This window comes from Herpailurus yagouaroundi, unplaced genomic scaffold (assembly GCF_014898765.1).
Source record: "Herpailurus yagouaroundi ecotype Mexico unplaced genomic scaffold, PumYag 67702, whole genome shotgun sequence".
Lineage (NCBI taxonomy): Eukaryota > Metazoa > Chordata > Mammalia > Carnivora > Felidae > Herpailurus > Herpailurus yagouaroundi.
Window position 1 is genome coordinate 6,271,308 of NW_024420501.1, and position 15,330 is coordinate 6,286,637.

General features: G+C 45.1%; 1 protein-coding gene across 3 annotated transcripts; it reads right to left on the minus strand.

The window, feature by feature from the left end:
• Nucleotides 1-3,861: 3,861 nt before the first annotated feature.
• Nucleotides 3,862-15,011, minus strand: SLITRK4 (SLIT and NTRK like family member 4). 3 transcript variants are annotated; one of them, XM_040468531.1, is made up of 2 exons: nt 14,655-15,011; nt 3,862-10,235 (listed from the first exon to the last, which is right to left on the minus strand). In XM_040468531.1, the coding sequence occupies exon 2, from the start codon at nt 10,183-10,185 to the stop codon at nt 7,669-7,671; it is 2,517 nt and encodes an 838-aa protein (XP_040324465.1). In that variant the 5' UTR covers nt 10,186-10,235; nt 14,655-15,011; the 3' UTR covers nt 3,862-7,668. The 3 variants fall into 3 exon arrangements, with proteins under 3 accessions (XP_040324465.1, XP_040324466.1, XP_040324464.1); XM_040468532.1 differs by lacking the exon at nt 14,655-15,011 and adding an exon at nt 13,817-13,920; XM_040468530.1 differs by lacking the exon at nt 14,655-15,011 and adding an exon at nt 13,236-13,636.
• Between the last annotated feature and the right edge of the window lie 319 nt (nt 15,012-15,330).

The window sequence follows — 15,330 nt, forward strand, 5'->3', positions numbered from 1 at the left end:
CCCTTGTAATGCACATACTGAAACCTACAAAAAGCCGACAGGTTCAAAGCAAGGTAATCTACCTTGATGTCATTTTAATAAAATGCCTGCATTTTGGTTCTCTCACAAACCCTCTTTTCCAGAGGACAGACTACTTCTCTTCTTAATCCTGATGGTTTTATCCAGTTTCCAATACACATCTCTGTGTAACTGCTTAGTTACATATAGAAAAAAAAATGCTTTGTGAATTTTCATGGTGAGAATTGATACAGCAGCGTTTCAGCAGCTGTGCCAAATCTGAGCAAACGACTATTTGCTGAAATAGTGCAGGAGAAAAAAAAACAGCCATGTTTACGGCAACACATGGCAAACCTGCCCACATGTCAGCAATAATGAACTTCTTTAGTTATTGCGGGGACCCCAGAGTGCAAGCTGATTTGAGTCCAGCTCAGGAGTTAAAACACGGTTCTCCGATTCCAATGCAAAGGCGATCCAAAACGCAAGACATATCTTCCTAAAGTTGGCTCCCCCCGCCCCAGATAATTCACTCTCATCTCCTTATAATTATTTTTGTGTCAGCAGGACTTCCTTTTAAATCCATCACTTACTGTACTAAATTTTCTATATTTCTGGAAGTTATAGAAGGAAATGAGCAGATAGAAGTGTGATGATTCTTTCTATAAATAACTGTGAGTTTCCAGGATGGAATGATATTCCACTCTGAAGGGGAGCTAGGCATAAAACAACTAGTAGCTGTTGTGGGCTGGGAGACGACTCGTAAAGAAAAACAAAAGAGAGCAACGTGGCAAATATATTCAATTGAAAAGCTCCCTGGGTGTGGTAATCCTACAATGGCAAATATATGCTTGGACATAGGATCCTAGATTATTCTGTGTATTGCCACTAATGACCAAACAGCAGTGAGAAAAACATTTCCCTGAGCTAGCCTGTGCCATAGATGATGCTGGCTGTTCATAGCAGCAGAAGAGAAGAATTTCCAGCAGGGAGGAGTTGGCAAATGTGATACATCCTGCTATGGAACAAGGAGACCCATGGCAGAGACATGGCTTCCCGGGGGGTTCTTGCAGGAAATGGCTTTTGAAATATGCACTTGGTAATTTGTATTGAAATCCAATTGCTGAAAACAAACCAAACGGCTTAGCAGCTTTAGGAACCCAAATGTCTGTGTCGATTTATTTTGCTCCCTATCAAAATTCATTATATGTACCACGCGTGTTTCCCTTCTTGTTCTTATTAAACACAGATACTGCTTTTTGTTTTCTACAGCTAGAGCTCTACCAGGAGGCCCTGATACCGGTTACCCCGTGATGTCAGTTATCCCAGCAAACTATTCCATGGGAGTGGAGAAGGTAAAGCAGTTGTTCACTGGCTGGCCAGTGAATTCCTTGAAAACATGAATTCCTAGCGTTGTGTTGATACGTCCCGGATTTCACATATATTTACAAGAAATAAAGCGGAGACAGAGAATAAGGAGAAAGAAGTCTCAGATTTCATATATATTGCCGTGATTCTTGTTCAGTACTCGGATTCTGAGTTCTGATAAGCAGACATCGTCTCGTTTTTTTCTCTGAATACTCCTTTGGCCTTATGCTCCCGGATCTTAACCCAGGCACAGGCCTCTTTGGTCAATAATTTGCATCGGACTTGTTTTTGTTTTTTGTTTTTTTTTTAACTCCCATGTTTCTAATCAAATCCTTCCCCCGGGGTTATTTTGGATCTAGATGTCTCTACACAGTTCTCTGAATAATATTTGTGGGTAATCATATTAGCGGCAGCATCGATATGTACCTTGGTTGGCTACCTGGGAATTACATACTTAACAGATTAAAGGATGATAATGAGGATAAAGTTAACAAGGAAAATCAAAACCAAATCTCAAGACACTGGATACTACTGAAATCCCAAGTTTCCGTTTAAAGTGAAGAGAAGAAGAAAAAAAAAAAAATAAAGAGAAGAGCAAGACACTTATCGTTTGGGCTGCAGTACCTACTCGGATTTGGTGCATCTAGGTAGTCAAGGCAGAGACCTTTTATTTGTTTATATCACCTAAGTAATTCCCTTAGGGCATAATTCACTATTTGTGTGTATTCCTGTGCGTGATTCCTGTGTGTGTTGTGGGGGGTGGGGGTGGTGAGGGAGGGACTTAGACCGGCCTATTGTTTTGTTTTGCTTTGTTTTTCTTGTCGACCTGGCCTATTGTATAAACTAACAAAACAACGGCATGGGCTAAAAACCAAATTATTTGCATTTCTTCTTGATGTTGAGCTTTGCCACTTTCGCACTAATAAACACACTAAATGGCTACAAATATGACCTATTAAGAAAAGACTTTTATTAGTGAAAACAGCATTAAAATAACTGAATAGCAACTCCAGAATTTTACCACAACGGTTCGGTTTACATGAAACAATAATGGAAATATACATTGCAATTCTTAGTCGGGAGAATTGAGCTTACTAGGATTTTCAAAGGCTTCCACGAGCAGTAGCCACTGCACAACATGGCTTCCTCGGGTTGTTAACCAGCGGCCTAGGACACGATCCAGTATTTGCCAACCAAGAGAAATGCGTTGTTCAGAAACTTTGGACGACGACTATTTCCTTTCTATAGCTAATGTGAAATTCTTCCCTGGATCTCGGCGCTACAGTCAATGGATCTGATAATTATTACGATTTAATGAAAAACCTGAATCTTTTTATTCTCGATAGCCAGTATTTGGTCCTTTCATATAAATAAGGGAGACAGCACAGTTTGCCTTCCTTCATTCCCCTTCTAAAGTGCAATCTTAACAACCAGTGGAAACTAAGACAAAACAAAATTCAAAATTAGATTAAGGGCAGTTTTGTCCAAAAATGAGGTTTAAAACTCACTTAACCTCCCGTTTGCTTTTAATTTAACAAAGGACAGAGCCTCAGCATATCCAGAATCGAGGGTTAGCAATTATCGGGTGAATTTGATATGTGTTGCCAGTTATTCCCGGTAAGTGAAGCCACAAACAGGATATTTTAGTTCAGCCCATCTGACCATAGTGACTAATTGAATGAGCACTGGAAATGAAGCCAAACCTTCATCTGATACGGCTTGTCCACATAACTGAGTGGCTGGGACCCAAAGCCCTATGCTCAGTAACTCACAAAGAACTAAAAAGTCACACAATCACGGGATGTATAGCCTGTGACACGGAAAACATTTCGCCCGAAAGCACTTGTATGTGCTATCCATGCTGTTGACTTCTTCAGCATAGCTAGGTATAGGCTTAAGGCCACAATACTCTTCGTTTATATTCTCTGTTTCCCTCTCTCTTTGCGTCTCTTCCCCTAAGGAAACGTGCCTCCAGTTCACTTTATTGGTCTGTTTATAATCTTTGCTGGACATGATTGGCCTCAAATTAACCATAATGCACTCAGTTCATTTTTTCTCGACCATAAAACTCTGGTAAAGTGATGGATTGGTGATTTTGATCATCTTTGAAAGAACCAAATAAAAATCACAATCCACCCCATAAATGGGCAACTAACTTGTAACCTACCAGGCTGGCCGTGGATTATAGAGGTTCTAAAGTTTTTCTAAACATATTTTAATAGTTAAGACTGAATATTAATATCTGCTTATCTGCAGTTATGTCAGATTCCAACTGATTCATGGGAATGGGCTGTCAGGGGAAAGGAAGACAGATTGCAAAGATGTTTGGGGGGGGAAAGCATCTCTTAACATAGATTTGTCAATTAAGTTTAATACAGTTTCCTAAAGCTCTGTATCTTACCCTCAAATCTAGGTGAAAAGACCAATTTGGTTACTATTTTATTTCCTCTGAAAGATAACGGAAAGATAAATATATTTCACAAACTGTGGCTTCAGAAATACCATTCTAGCAAACAATTTTATTAATACTTCCATAAAAATGGCATTTAATAAATTCTGTCTAATACCTTGATGCTATTAAAAGCAAGCAAAAGTCATTAAAACAGTTTCTGTGATTTACATTAGCTTTTATAGAACTGCTTGATTTTCATCTTATAAACTAACCTAAAATACTACTAACCAAATCAGGGTAAAAACAATACAATGTGTTTTCTTTACTTTATTTCAAAATAGTGATTATAAATACATTCTTGATATATTTTCTCCCCAGCTCTTTGGATGCGACAACAATAACAAAAAAAAAAAAAAAAAAAAACAAACAAAAAAACAAAAACAAAAACTCACTGTGCTCATTTCATACAATGTCAAAGTACAAATCATGCAAAAGATATCATAGATTAATATTACTGCCATACATTTCTAGATGTGTTCTGTTATTTCTGCAGTACCCACTGACGTTACTCATGAGGCCATGCCCTGTGTAATTTATGCATCCTTATGGCTTAAAGAAATGAAACATTTTTAAAAAGCAACAAAAGAAAGCCGGTCTTAAATGATCTTCTAATTAATATATTTATTCAGAATGGAAAACTAAATATAGAATATAAATCGCCTTATAGACTTGAATCACTGTATTTTAATAGCTGCTTTCTCATAAAATTACACAAAGATTTACTTTTCAAGAATTGAATCATCTTTATTGATTTCATAAAAAAATAATTTAAAACTTGATTTATATTACACAGACATAATATATTATCTCAACCCCTCCACTAATTTCACAGGATCTAATCTTCTCTGCAACCGTTCTAACAGAGTCCGAGCACATGATACGATGCCAAGAAGCCCATGATGTGTCAGACCACATTAGAAGTGAGCACTTCTTGGATTTTCTAGATCAGAATCGAATTCTACTAAAGATGCTGTACTGACGTGTATATCACTCCTCAAGGGGTTAAACTAACATCAAGGTTATAGTTGAAGCCAACAAAATGTAGATACGGTATTTTAACTGCTCTTGTACTCAACTCAAAACTTATGCCTAACTACATTATCATAAAATGTACAAGTAGAACTAATGAGAGGCAGGTGCAAAATAGTATACACTGTATAATGTAGGCACAATGACTTCAGTTAAGGAAAATAGATCAGCCTTAACCAAGGATTTGTTACTGTCATTCACTTACAATTAAAACCTCCAAATAATCACACACGTTTAAATTACTCTTGAAAGAAAGTGGAACATTTATACCTCTCAGCGGAAGAGTTTGAGATAGCCAATATGCTACAGCAAGCTTTAAGATGGCGGCAGGTCCTCTCGCCATTGACAATTGCGGAAACCTTGAAACATCTTCAAAGCCTCGCCACACTGAATAAAAGGCATCGTCCCAATGACCTATTATCCCCAGATCATGGATTGAGCTTCCGGTTCCTCCTGTAAGTGTCTACTTAAGATTCCTCAATCCATACTTTATTGACAGGATAAACTAAAACACTTTCTTTGAAGCTTTTGCATCTTTATCCTGTCAGTATGCATTAGGAGCCCTTTAATCCAAGGATGCCTGCAAGCATGGTAATGGCATATTAAAAGTCCTTACGAAACTAGATGAAAACACGCTGTTGGGCACACATCTTCGTGTCTTTTCTTTCAAGATCAGAAAGCAAGTATTTGTTTGTATTTTTTTAATATTCATATAAAGTTTTCACAGACATCGTCATGAAAATTAAAATTACACATTAAAGTTTTAAGAGCACCAGCACATACATATGGAGACGATTTTTTTGCTATTTAAAAAAAAAATCTCCAAATTATCTATATGTACGCACATACACTCAAATACACACACGCGCGCGCACACACACACCGTCTAAGAATGCCAAGTTGTTTGTTTGTTTTATCTCGGAACAAACATATAAAGCCCTGAAATTAGTACTTAATAAAGGGACTACTGTTACAACTTTAACCACAGTATCATTTTGGAAGCTGCACCGAAACATCTGCCACTTGAAGTTCGCGAAGAAGAATGTCTATGTTTACCTTCTTGGTCATCTTACTGATTAACACAGTAATTATACATATGCAGGCAGGCCAAGAAGGTAATGCATTTCGGGATGTCACTTTGCTAATTGGGAGCTCCTACAAATGTTCAGATGTCTCCCATTACCAAGTCCTCCTCCATTCCTTTGACCAATTTTGACTTCGAAGTTAACAGGCAAGTTAACGCAAGTTTGCACAAGCAAACACAGTGGCATATCGTTTGTAGTTGCAGACTGTGAACCCATCGGAGACCAAGGAAAGCATTTTCCAGTGTGGCTCTGATAGCCGACACTACCGTGATGTTCACGGCTCTACTGGATTATCTGATCGTAGTCGAACGATGACAGGACAGGATACTGATGCGGACAGGATATCGCGATTAACCTTACTCATTAATTCTGTCGATATTTGTAGTGAAAACTATTTGATGTAAGCTCGTAGAATCCTGAAAAGCAAGACAACTGATGGCAACTAACAACTGCCCCAGACACGATACTATAAAACTAAGGAACCTATTTTAAAATGCACAGTTGGTAACAAATCTGCAGATAATATGCTGAATTCTCAAGAATAGCACAGAACTGGTTTTTAGTTTTATTTTTTTGTCTTTTTGTGTCTTTGTGTTTTTTGTTTCGTTTCTAAATGATACCTGATCACAATGTCCAGAATATTTCTGTACACATAAGCTTCGGTTTCAGTTTGGTATATTTTTTTCTGTCTAGATTTATACTTACTGATAAATTCCCTGTGATCAGGAAAACAAGTCAGGCATATTAAATACATATTAAGGAGTACATATTTTCCTATTTAGTATACAAAGTACTTCATAAATATGAATTATGTTACAAAAATAGCTTTGGGTGCGCTCACACGGTAAGCACTTTAAGGATTGTGGGTATTTCACAGAACCGAGAACAAACTCTAATGTTAGTTTAATTTGAGCCTTGTTTAATTCTCATAAACATCATGTATTTCTTCAGATCACCACAAACGCTACGGAACTCACGTTGATTTTTTTTTCTTTTAGGTTTTATGTATAGACAGGTAATGCTTAAAGTGTTCAAATTTATTTTATAGTTATGTAATGCATGGTATATTTTAAACAAATATTTGCACAATTTAACATTATAAATCCAGCGGTTTCAAGATGCAGGCCATAAAGTTTACCAATTTTACAAATACTATCGAATGTTCTCTCTTTGCATGCTTTTTTTTTTGTTTGTTTTGTTTTGTTTTGTTTTGTTTTTGTCTTTTTTTGTTGTTTTTTTGTTTTTTTGGTTTTTTTGTGTTTTTACTTTTCAGATCATCTTTACGCAGAATTGTTACAATGCCACGAATCGAAAGGATTATTCCAGTTCCACCGACTTAATCTACGTGCAAAATGAAAGACCCAGCTGAGGTACAAACACTGGTACCAGTTTTCTTGAGTCTGCTCTACAAAGCACAAAGAGACGAAGGTTTTGCATTGGGGTACAAAACAGATTTGCCTCTTGAGGTTAAATTCAGTGTTTTATGTATATAAAGCATCCCTTTGGCAATAGAGTTTGCAGTATCCCCACAGGACTCCACAGTATAGGTTTTATGTAGTAAAATCTATTAAGGAAATTCTCTTCTACCGGACACATCTTTTGCAGCTACAGTTAATGAGACACCCTTGGAAACACCTGCCTCTATGCCTATTGATAATATAGTATTTGGAAGTCAGGAGTCAACAAAAGGCACTTTCATCATTAAATAAATGTCCTCTGTATGAAGTAAGACTGCATGACCTAGATCTTGTTCAAAGCTGTCTGCTCCTCAAGGACCTGTAGGTAGTCGGGGGAACTCTGGAGTTTTGCCTTCAGTTCAAAATACTCGCTGGTCTTCCTTTGTTCCACGACAATTTTACTGTGGTTGCCGCCTATCAGCGACTTCTTGTTTTTTTTGTCTTGTTGTTTTTCCGGATAGCGGATCTCGAAGCCGCTGACACCTATGCTGTTGTACTCCTTTTTGCTTTCAAGAAAATTCTGGATAAACACATTGGAATCCCTGCTCGGGAATAATTCATCCAGCTCGTCGATGGTGCTCAGTCTCTTCCTACTGTCTGCATGTAACAAATCTTTCTCCTTGTCGGCCACATTCCTCATAGTGACTTTCTGTCCCGGCGGGTCCGAGAACATGAACCCGGTTTCGGACTCTTTCAAACCACAGGTGTGGCTCTTGCTCATCTGTTCTATGGTTTGTGGAATGAAAGCTTCTGTGCTCAGTCCGTCTTTCTTGTTGCTCTTGTGATCGTGTTTCCTGAGCTGCAGCTGCATGGAGCCACACTCCGGGTTCCCCAGGCCTTCGTGCTTCACGGTGGGCTTCTTGTTTCGTCGCAGCACAAAAACAAGAAGGCAAAAAGCAACAAACACTGTTAAAATGAGGACCACCAAGATGCTCAAGATTAAAATAGACAGAGGCACTGGGCCACCGGGAGGACTTCGAATGGGACCCAGTGGGGTGGTGAACGTAATGGCAGGTGCGGGGCTCGTGAACGGCGCGGATGGCTTGTTTAAGAGTTTGGGACATAAGATTTCATTTTTGAGGGACTTCAGTTCAATGTTGGCAAACTGGACGGGTGTCTCACACTTCAGTTCCTTCACCACGATGCCGTCATTCAGCTTCTCCAGCCACAGCTTTAATGCCACCAAGTCACAAGTGCAGTCCCAAGGGTTGCCCTCCAAGTCAATCTGCGTCAGAGACTGCAGCTGATCGAGGACCCCGCTGACGGGCAAGTACATGAACTTGTTGTTCCGCAGGTTCAGTCTAGCCAGGGGCGCTCCAGAAAAAATGTAAACAGGCAGGCTCTTTAAGAGATTGTTGTTTAAATACAGCAATTGCAAATTGGGCATGGAGTCGAAGGTGCCTGCTAAGATCTCCTTAATCAGATTGTATTCCAAATACAGATACTGCAGGTTACGAAGGCCCGAAAATATTTCGGGGTAGAGTCTCTCAATCTGATTGCCGTTGAGATACAGCCTGCGTAAATTAGTGAGATTGTGGAATACGTCGCCCTTGATCACCGTAATCTGATTGCTGCCTAAATGGAGCAAATCCAGTCCTTCAAACTCGGCGAAGTCTGAGACGTCCACGTCTCTGATGCTATTGCCGTTGACGTGCAACTTCTTGGCATTTAAAGGTTTCGGGACCAGTTCAGACATGGACTGTATATTTTTCTCTTGGCAGTTGACGCTCAGTCCCAAGTCCGAAGGGTGGGTTTTGCAAAAGCAAGGTGCTGGGCAAGGCGTAAGAGGAGGCACCCTCGTTTGGTAAGACACGATCTGACTGAGATTGCGGTTGGAGAGGGATTTGCCTGCCACGATGCCAGAGATCTTGGAAGGGTTTGTCGTTTTCGGCGGTTTGGTCACTAATCTGTGTAAGGACGTTTGGGTAGTGTGGCCATTGGGAGTGGTGAAGCCATTCTCCAGCTGAGACGGAGGCAGGATTCGTACATCAAAATCACTGCCCGTGCCCATGGGGCATAGTTCTTGTTTGTTGGTTTCTTTTAAAAGCCTTCCATATAAGTCACTGGGCGTTTCGCAGATAGCTTCTCCTATGTAAATGTTATATGGCATGTTCTCCAACCAGGCTTTTAAAGGCAACAAATCACAGCTGCAGTTCCAAGGATTGTCTTCTAGTTGCAGTTCGACAACGCGGCCTATGTGTTCCAGAACCCCGATATAGGGGAGCTTCTGGATCCTGTTCCCTCGTATATCCAGGTGGGTCAAAGATGCGAATCGGAAAATATTATCAGGAAGGAATGAAATCAGATTGTCATTAAGAATGAGAACTTTCAGTTTGTGGAGTTTATTGAAGGCTCCTCGTTCAATATACTTGATTAAATTGTAGTCAGCCTGGAGATACTCCAAGTTCTCTATGCCAAGGAAAGTGTCAGCTCGGAGAATCTTTAATTCATTGTTGTTCAAGTGCAACTGCTTTAATGCACTGAGCCCAAGAAAGGCTCCTCCCTCAATGTTCTGCAGTTTATTATTTCCCAGCTGCAGGGATACTGCGTGTGAAAAATTCAAGAATGTATTCGGATAGAGGATATTTAAAAAATTGTTTTGGAAGTTGAGGTGATAAAAATTAGACCAGGGTGGTTTCAGCTGATTTGGTCTGTAGACTGAAACCTTCTCACAGTTGACATAGAGCACGTTCTCGACTGACACGCAGGAGCACACATTGCAAATTTCCACCGATATGTCAGAATCTGCGTTTGTCGAAGAAATCAGGGCTGACAAAATCAGAAAGAGCCAAAGAAACATCTTCTGGCAATCAGCAAACAACTTTATGCTTCTGAATAAAGAGAAACAATCTAAAAAATAAAAAGAAAACATTTTTTCAATGATCATTACTTGAAAGATTATTTGTGTCTACATCATACCATAGTAAACACATGGCTGTAATCATCAGCTTTGTATTTTTCTGCAAGTACTCTCACTCAGTTGAACAATAATCAGCAGAAATGCCACACGTTTTACTTCCACACGTGGGGTTTATACACATTTTATGTGTGCAGAACACACAACAAACAACAGGAAAAAAAGCCTCGATCGTACGTAAACCTTAACAATCTGAAAATCTTTTCTCTACGTGGACCGTCACATTCTGCCCCCCGAACACAGACCTGTGGCAACTCTACTGACCTATCCCAGACCATCCACTGTGCCTTTTGTCGTTTGCACCACAAAGGCATTTCCACCTGTAGAAGTCTACTCTCTGGGCTTCAGTTAGATAAGAGGCCAAACAGAGGAGATATCAGACCCCTGGGTTTGGTGGAGGATGGCCAGGCCAGGATTGGGTTGCAGTAGAGGGGACAGTCACAAGATCAAGGTAGAAGGAGCCCTAGGAAGAGATCTGCCTGAGCTTCGGCCCACAGGTAAGCACCCTGCCATGAATCAGTTCACTCTTGTACATGGCTGCCTTAAAAAACACGGATGACCCAGTGAGGTTCTAGAAAAATAACCCAGTAGGAAATGACCAAAATTTTTATTTCAAGTAAATACACCGTGTCTAGTCTTTTTCCGGCCCCCCCCCAACCGGGGCCGGGGGGACGGGGGGGGGGGCTTTTGTCCCCGGGTCCCTGAAAATAGGAGAGAAACCTGCCTGCTCCTGCACTGCCTAGCTGATGTCTAGACAGCTCTCCCACCCCAAGAACAGGCTCTCCTGCCTACCTGGCCCACTTCTACTCCTTTACACGCCATTTTGAACCCAGGTCCGACTGACACTTGGCTCAGATGCTTATCTCCTTCACTTTGACCACCGACTAGCACTGCTGAGGAAGAAGAGTTTACAGGCTACAATCCTTGAGTGGGTTTATCTGCAGCACCAGATACATTTAGTCCGGTAAATGTTTCTCCTAAAATCATCACTTCCCAACATCCCCTCCCAGGCTCACCACTCCATGTCTCTGTCTATAAACAAATCACGAATCGCTTAGTGGAGTTTAATGCTTCGCAAATTAACCCGTTGTAGCCAATTCCTGAAATACTGCATGCATGTACACACATATGCAATGCTTCATGGAAAAGAGTGAAAGGAAAAACAAGCACCGTGTATTTTATTGATGCAATTTTAGCCATGTGTGTCTTTTCCATCTTGCATGGGAAGCTGGCTGTAATTTCAATATGGTTACCACCAAATATTAATAAAATAAATAAATTACCCAGGAACCCACCATGAGGGAATGATACAAAAAAGTGTCACACAGAAACTCCTTTGTTTATTTTGCCCACGAGGAATCAGCTAGTGGTAAAACCAAGCATGTCTCAAGGTAGGCAATCCATTAGCCACGACCCAGAAAGATGTGCATTTTAAATAGTTTGGTTCAGGATACAGCCAGCACCGCCAAGATGATCCTCGCTTGCCATATAGATACGCATTTCCCCTATTCACCCTGAGAGTTTGACTGGCAGTGCAAGAAGAAGTCATAAATTCTTAAGTATGACATCATCCAAGCCAACTTTCATTGTAAAATCAAAATTTCACATGATCGTTTTGCCTTCCTATAGATGTGGTTTTCAACAGCTATTCTGGTTCAGTTGAGTCATTTCTTGTTACTACACCCCCAACCAAAAATCAACCGAACTAAAAACAAAACAAAACAATAAGAACCCCGAATAACCTGAATTCAGTACAAAAACAAGAACAGGGAGCATCAGCAGATCTGAAATTGCATAAGGAGCTGCCCTCCTCCTCGTAATTTCTACTTTAAGTAGCATGGGAGAAAAAAGGCGCAAGGACGACCTAGGAAGTTCCCCAATGCATCTCCTGTGAAACAGAAAGCCGCAGGCAGCTGGACTGGCAAGCAAGGGAGAGGGGAGTCGATCGCCCAGGAAGAGGGACCGAAGGGGCAAGAGACCGTGGAGAGAGGAGGAAAGAGAACTAGAAGGGAGCTAGAAAGAGGGGAAGGGGCGCTGAACGCAAGCGAAAGAAACCTCACACAGGGCACCACTAAAACGTGCACATTTTAAAATCAGGGATAAAAACAAAAAAAACAAAAAAACAGAAAGTATGAGTTGGGTACCAAAAGCCATGTCTCGGGCTGCCGAGAGCGGCGCGTCTGCCCAAAGCGGCCCGTGTCCCCATCTCCCTCTCGGTCTCCGGATCTCCGCGCCCCGCAAGCCGCTCGGCTCCCGCGGCCGGCAGGACCGCACAAAGCCAGCGAGCCTTACCACGGATCCGGCGTCCACCGGCGCTCGGCGGGCCTGCGGGGGACGGACGCCTGCCGAGGGTGGGCCGGGGTGGCTCCCCGGGCGCGGGCAGGAGAGACCTCCGGCCGCCCGCCTAGGCGGGGGTGAGGGGCTCCGCGGAGAGACGCGGTCACTGCCGCCCCCTGTGCGCTACCTCGGGCCGGCGGGGACGCGGCCGGAGGGGCTGCCGGCGGTGGCGCGTACCGCAATGTTTTGCCGCATCCCGGAGCCGACACGCAGCCCCCTCCCGGGTCCCGGGCCCAAGCAGCGGCCTCGTGGGTCGGGCAGCGGAGGCGGGGACCGCTCGGGAGGTCGCGGGGGGCCTTCAGCCCCGCTGCGCACACATCTCTCCGCGCGCTCCCGTCCCACAAGGGGCAGCTATTGGAGTTTCCGTCGGCCTCTAGAGCCGGGCGTGCGGCGGTTGAGGGGTAAGAGACCGCCAGCCCAAGCCACGAGGCCGCGGGCCACTGGGGCGTCACTGGCCCGCTTGTCACACAGGCAGAGTGACCCGGTGGCTCCGTGGCCGAGAGCGGCGGTCCGGGCACCCCCCTGCCCCCCCCCCCCGCCCGCCCGCCCCCACCCCCCCTCCCCCCCGCTGCCCAGGCACAAAATGCTGCTCTCACCACGCCAGAAATCAGCTCAACATTTGGGCATCTTGCAAAGTCGCGCTGCCAGCACTTGCCCGGCTTTGCAGGGCTTTTAGAGTTAGCTACCGGCTTCTCTCGTATTCCCAGTGTTGCAGGGTGCCAGCAGTCTCGGGCCAGCTCCCGGGCCACTGCCGGGAGCCCCAGACCCACGTCCGCCTAGAGTGCTTGCGAGGGGGGCGCAGAAAACAAAGCCAGCGCAGCGGCCCCGACAGCCCGAGCCGCCCTAGACCAGGACACTTTCCCCGCCGGGGAGGCAGCGATGTTAAGGACACCGGATTCTTTGGGTTCTCGGGGACCCGCGACCGCGCCGTGGGCAGGCAAGCAGGGTGGTGCTGGAGTAGCCACTGTGGTCGCTTTGGCCACTCCGCCGGCCCCAAACCAACACGACCCAAACTAAAAATAATAAGCTACCTGCCCCCCTCCGCGCGCACGCGCGCGCGCGCACACACACACACACACACACGCGCGCGCGCGCGCGCGCGCGCGCTGCCGAGCCAAGCGGGAAGAGGCAGCGAGTGTCGGTGCAGCTCGCGCAGCCCCGCTGGTAATTCACCCACCTCCGGAGCCCCACAGCTCTCGCAGGGCCCGCGGCGCCGCGATCCGCTCTGCAGTTTCCGCGATGGGCTCTACGTGATCCCGGATCCAGCTCCTCCGCGCCGGCTCGCCCGTCAAACCCAGCGAGCAGCCCTCGCAGGCAAGCAGGCGGGCAGCGGCGCGCGCGCGCGCACCCGGCCAGACACCGCGCGCGCACCCAGCCCCTCGCACACGGGCTGCACCTTTACATACACGCGCCGAATCCCCGCCCCCGCCCCCCCCCCACCCCCCGCACACACGCAGCCTCCCTCCCAGCACTCAGGCACCTCGACCCCCGCACACTGCCGAGGCCCCCTGTCCCCCATCCAGACACCTCCACTTGATTCCTCTGCTGCCCACACGCCGAGAAAAGCACTTTCCTCCCGCACCCGCCCCCTCTTTATGCCTAAAACACCCCCTGGGGAGGAGCGACCCCTTTCCTCACGCGTAGAGACCCCAGTCCCCAAACGCGAGCGCGCCAACCTCCATCCTCCCACCACATACACGCACACTCGAGTCCTTTCTCCTCCTTCAGCCCCCCAAGAACGAAGGCACACACAGACACACACACAGACACACACACACACACACACACACACACACACACACACACACACAACCGGGGCATTCCTTTGAGAGAGCAACCGAGAACCCAGGCAAAGCCAAAGAAACGTCGGAGGGGGTGGGGGAGGCCGAGGGAGGTAGATAGGGGCGTCGAGTCTACGCGGGATTGAATAATTCCAGGACCGAGGGGGGTGAGTCAACAACAATGACATTCAAAGGCAACAATCGCACTTGGGCTTTGTATAACGGGTACGGTACCTTTGGCTAATTGTCACCTCGCAGAACGGAGGGCTCCGGGAATACTTCTTCGGTAGCGGGCAATCCTGGATGGAGCCTTCTTGGGACCAGTTTCCCGGGATCCAGTAGTAGCCTCACTCCCCCTACCTGTCTGCGCGTAAGGGGCTGGGGGCTTTAAGGCAAAAGTGTAAAGCTTTAGCCCAGAGTGAGACTTATTTAGTGGCTTTAGGAGGAGACGGGTTAATCCCCCGCATCTTAGAACTCTGCATGCCTTCGGTGTAGAACGGGTTAAGCAGGACGATTAAAGAGCTGGGGGTGGGGAGAGGGGGATAGGGATAGAGGAAAGAGAGGTGTGGGACTGGGAGAGATGCCGCACTTGCGACCAAAAGAAGGGGGAAAAAAAAATCTGCTTTGGCTACTGAGCATGCCCAGTTCCCAGCTCGAGCCCTATAAGAGAGGCATTGTGTGCGTTCCACTTCTCCGGGCTTTGGTGGTGACCGGGAGGGGACTTTGGTCGGGGAGGGTGTTGGTGAATGAGAGGCTTTAGGGAAGGGGGACAAGGTTTGGCGCTCTGGGGCTGTGCGGGAAGACACCCACGGGATACCTTGGGGAGTCAGAAAAGGAGACAACGGAAGGGACTACGGAAAGTCACTTCAGTAGCCCCCTCAGCGTCTTGTCTATACCACAGAGGCTTTAG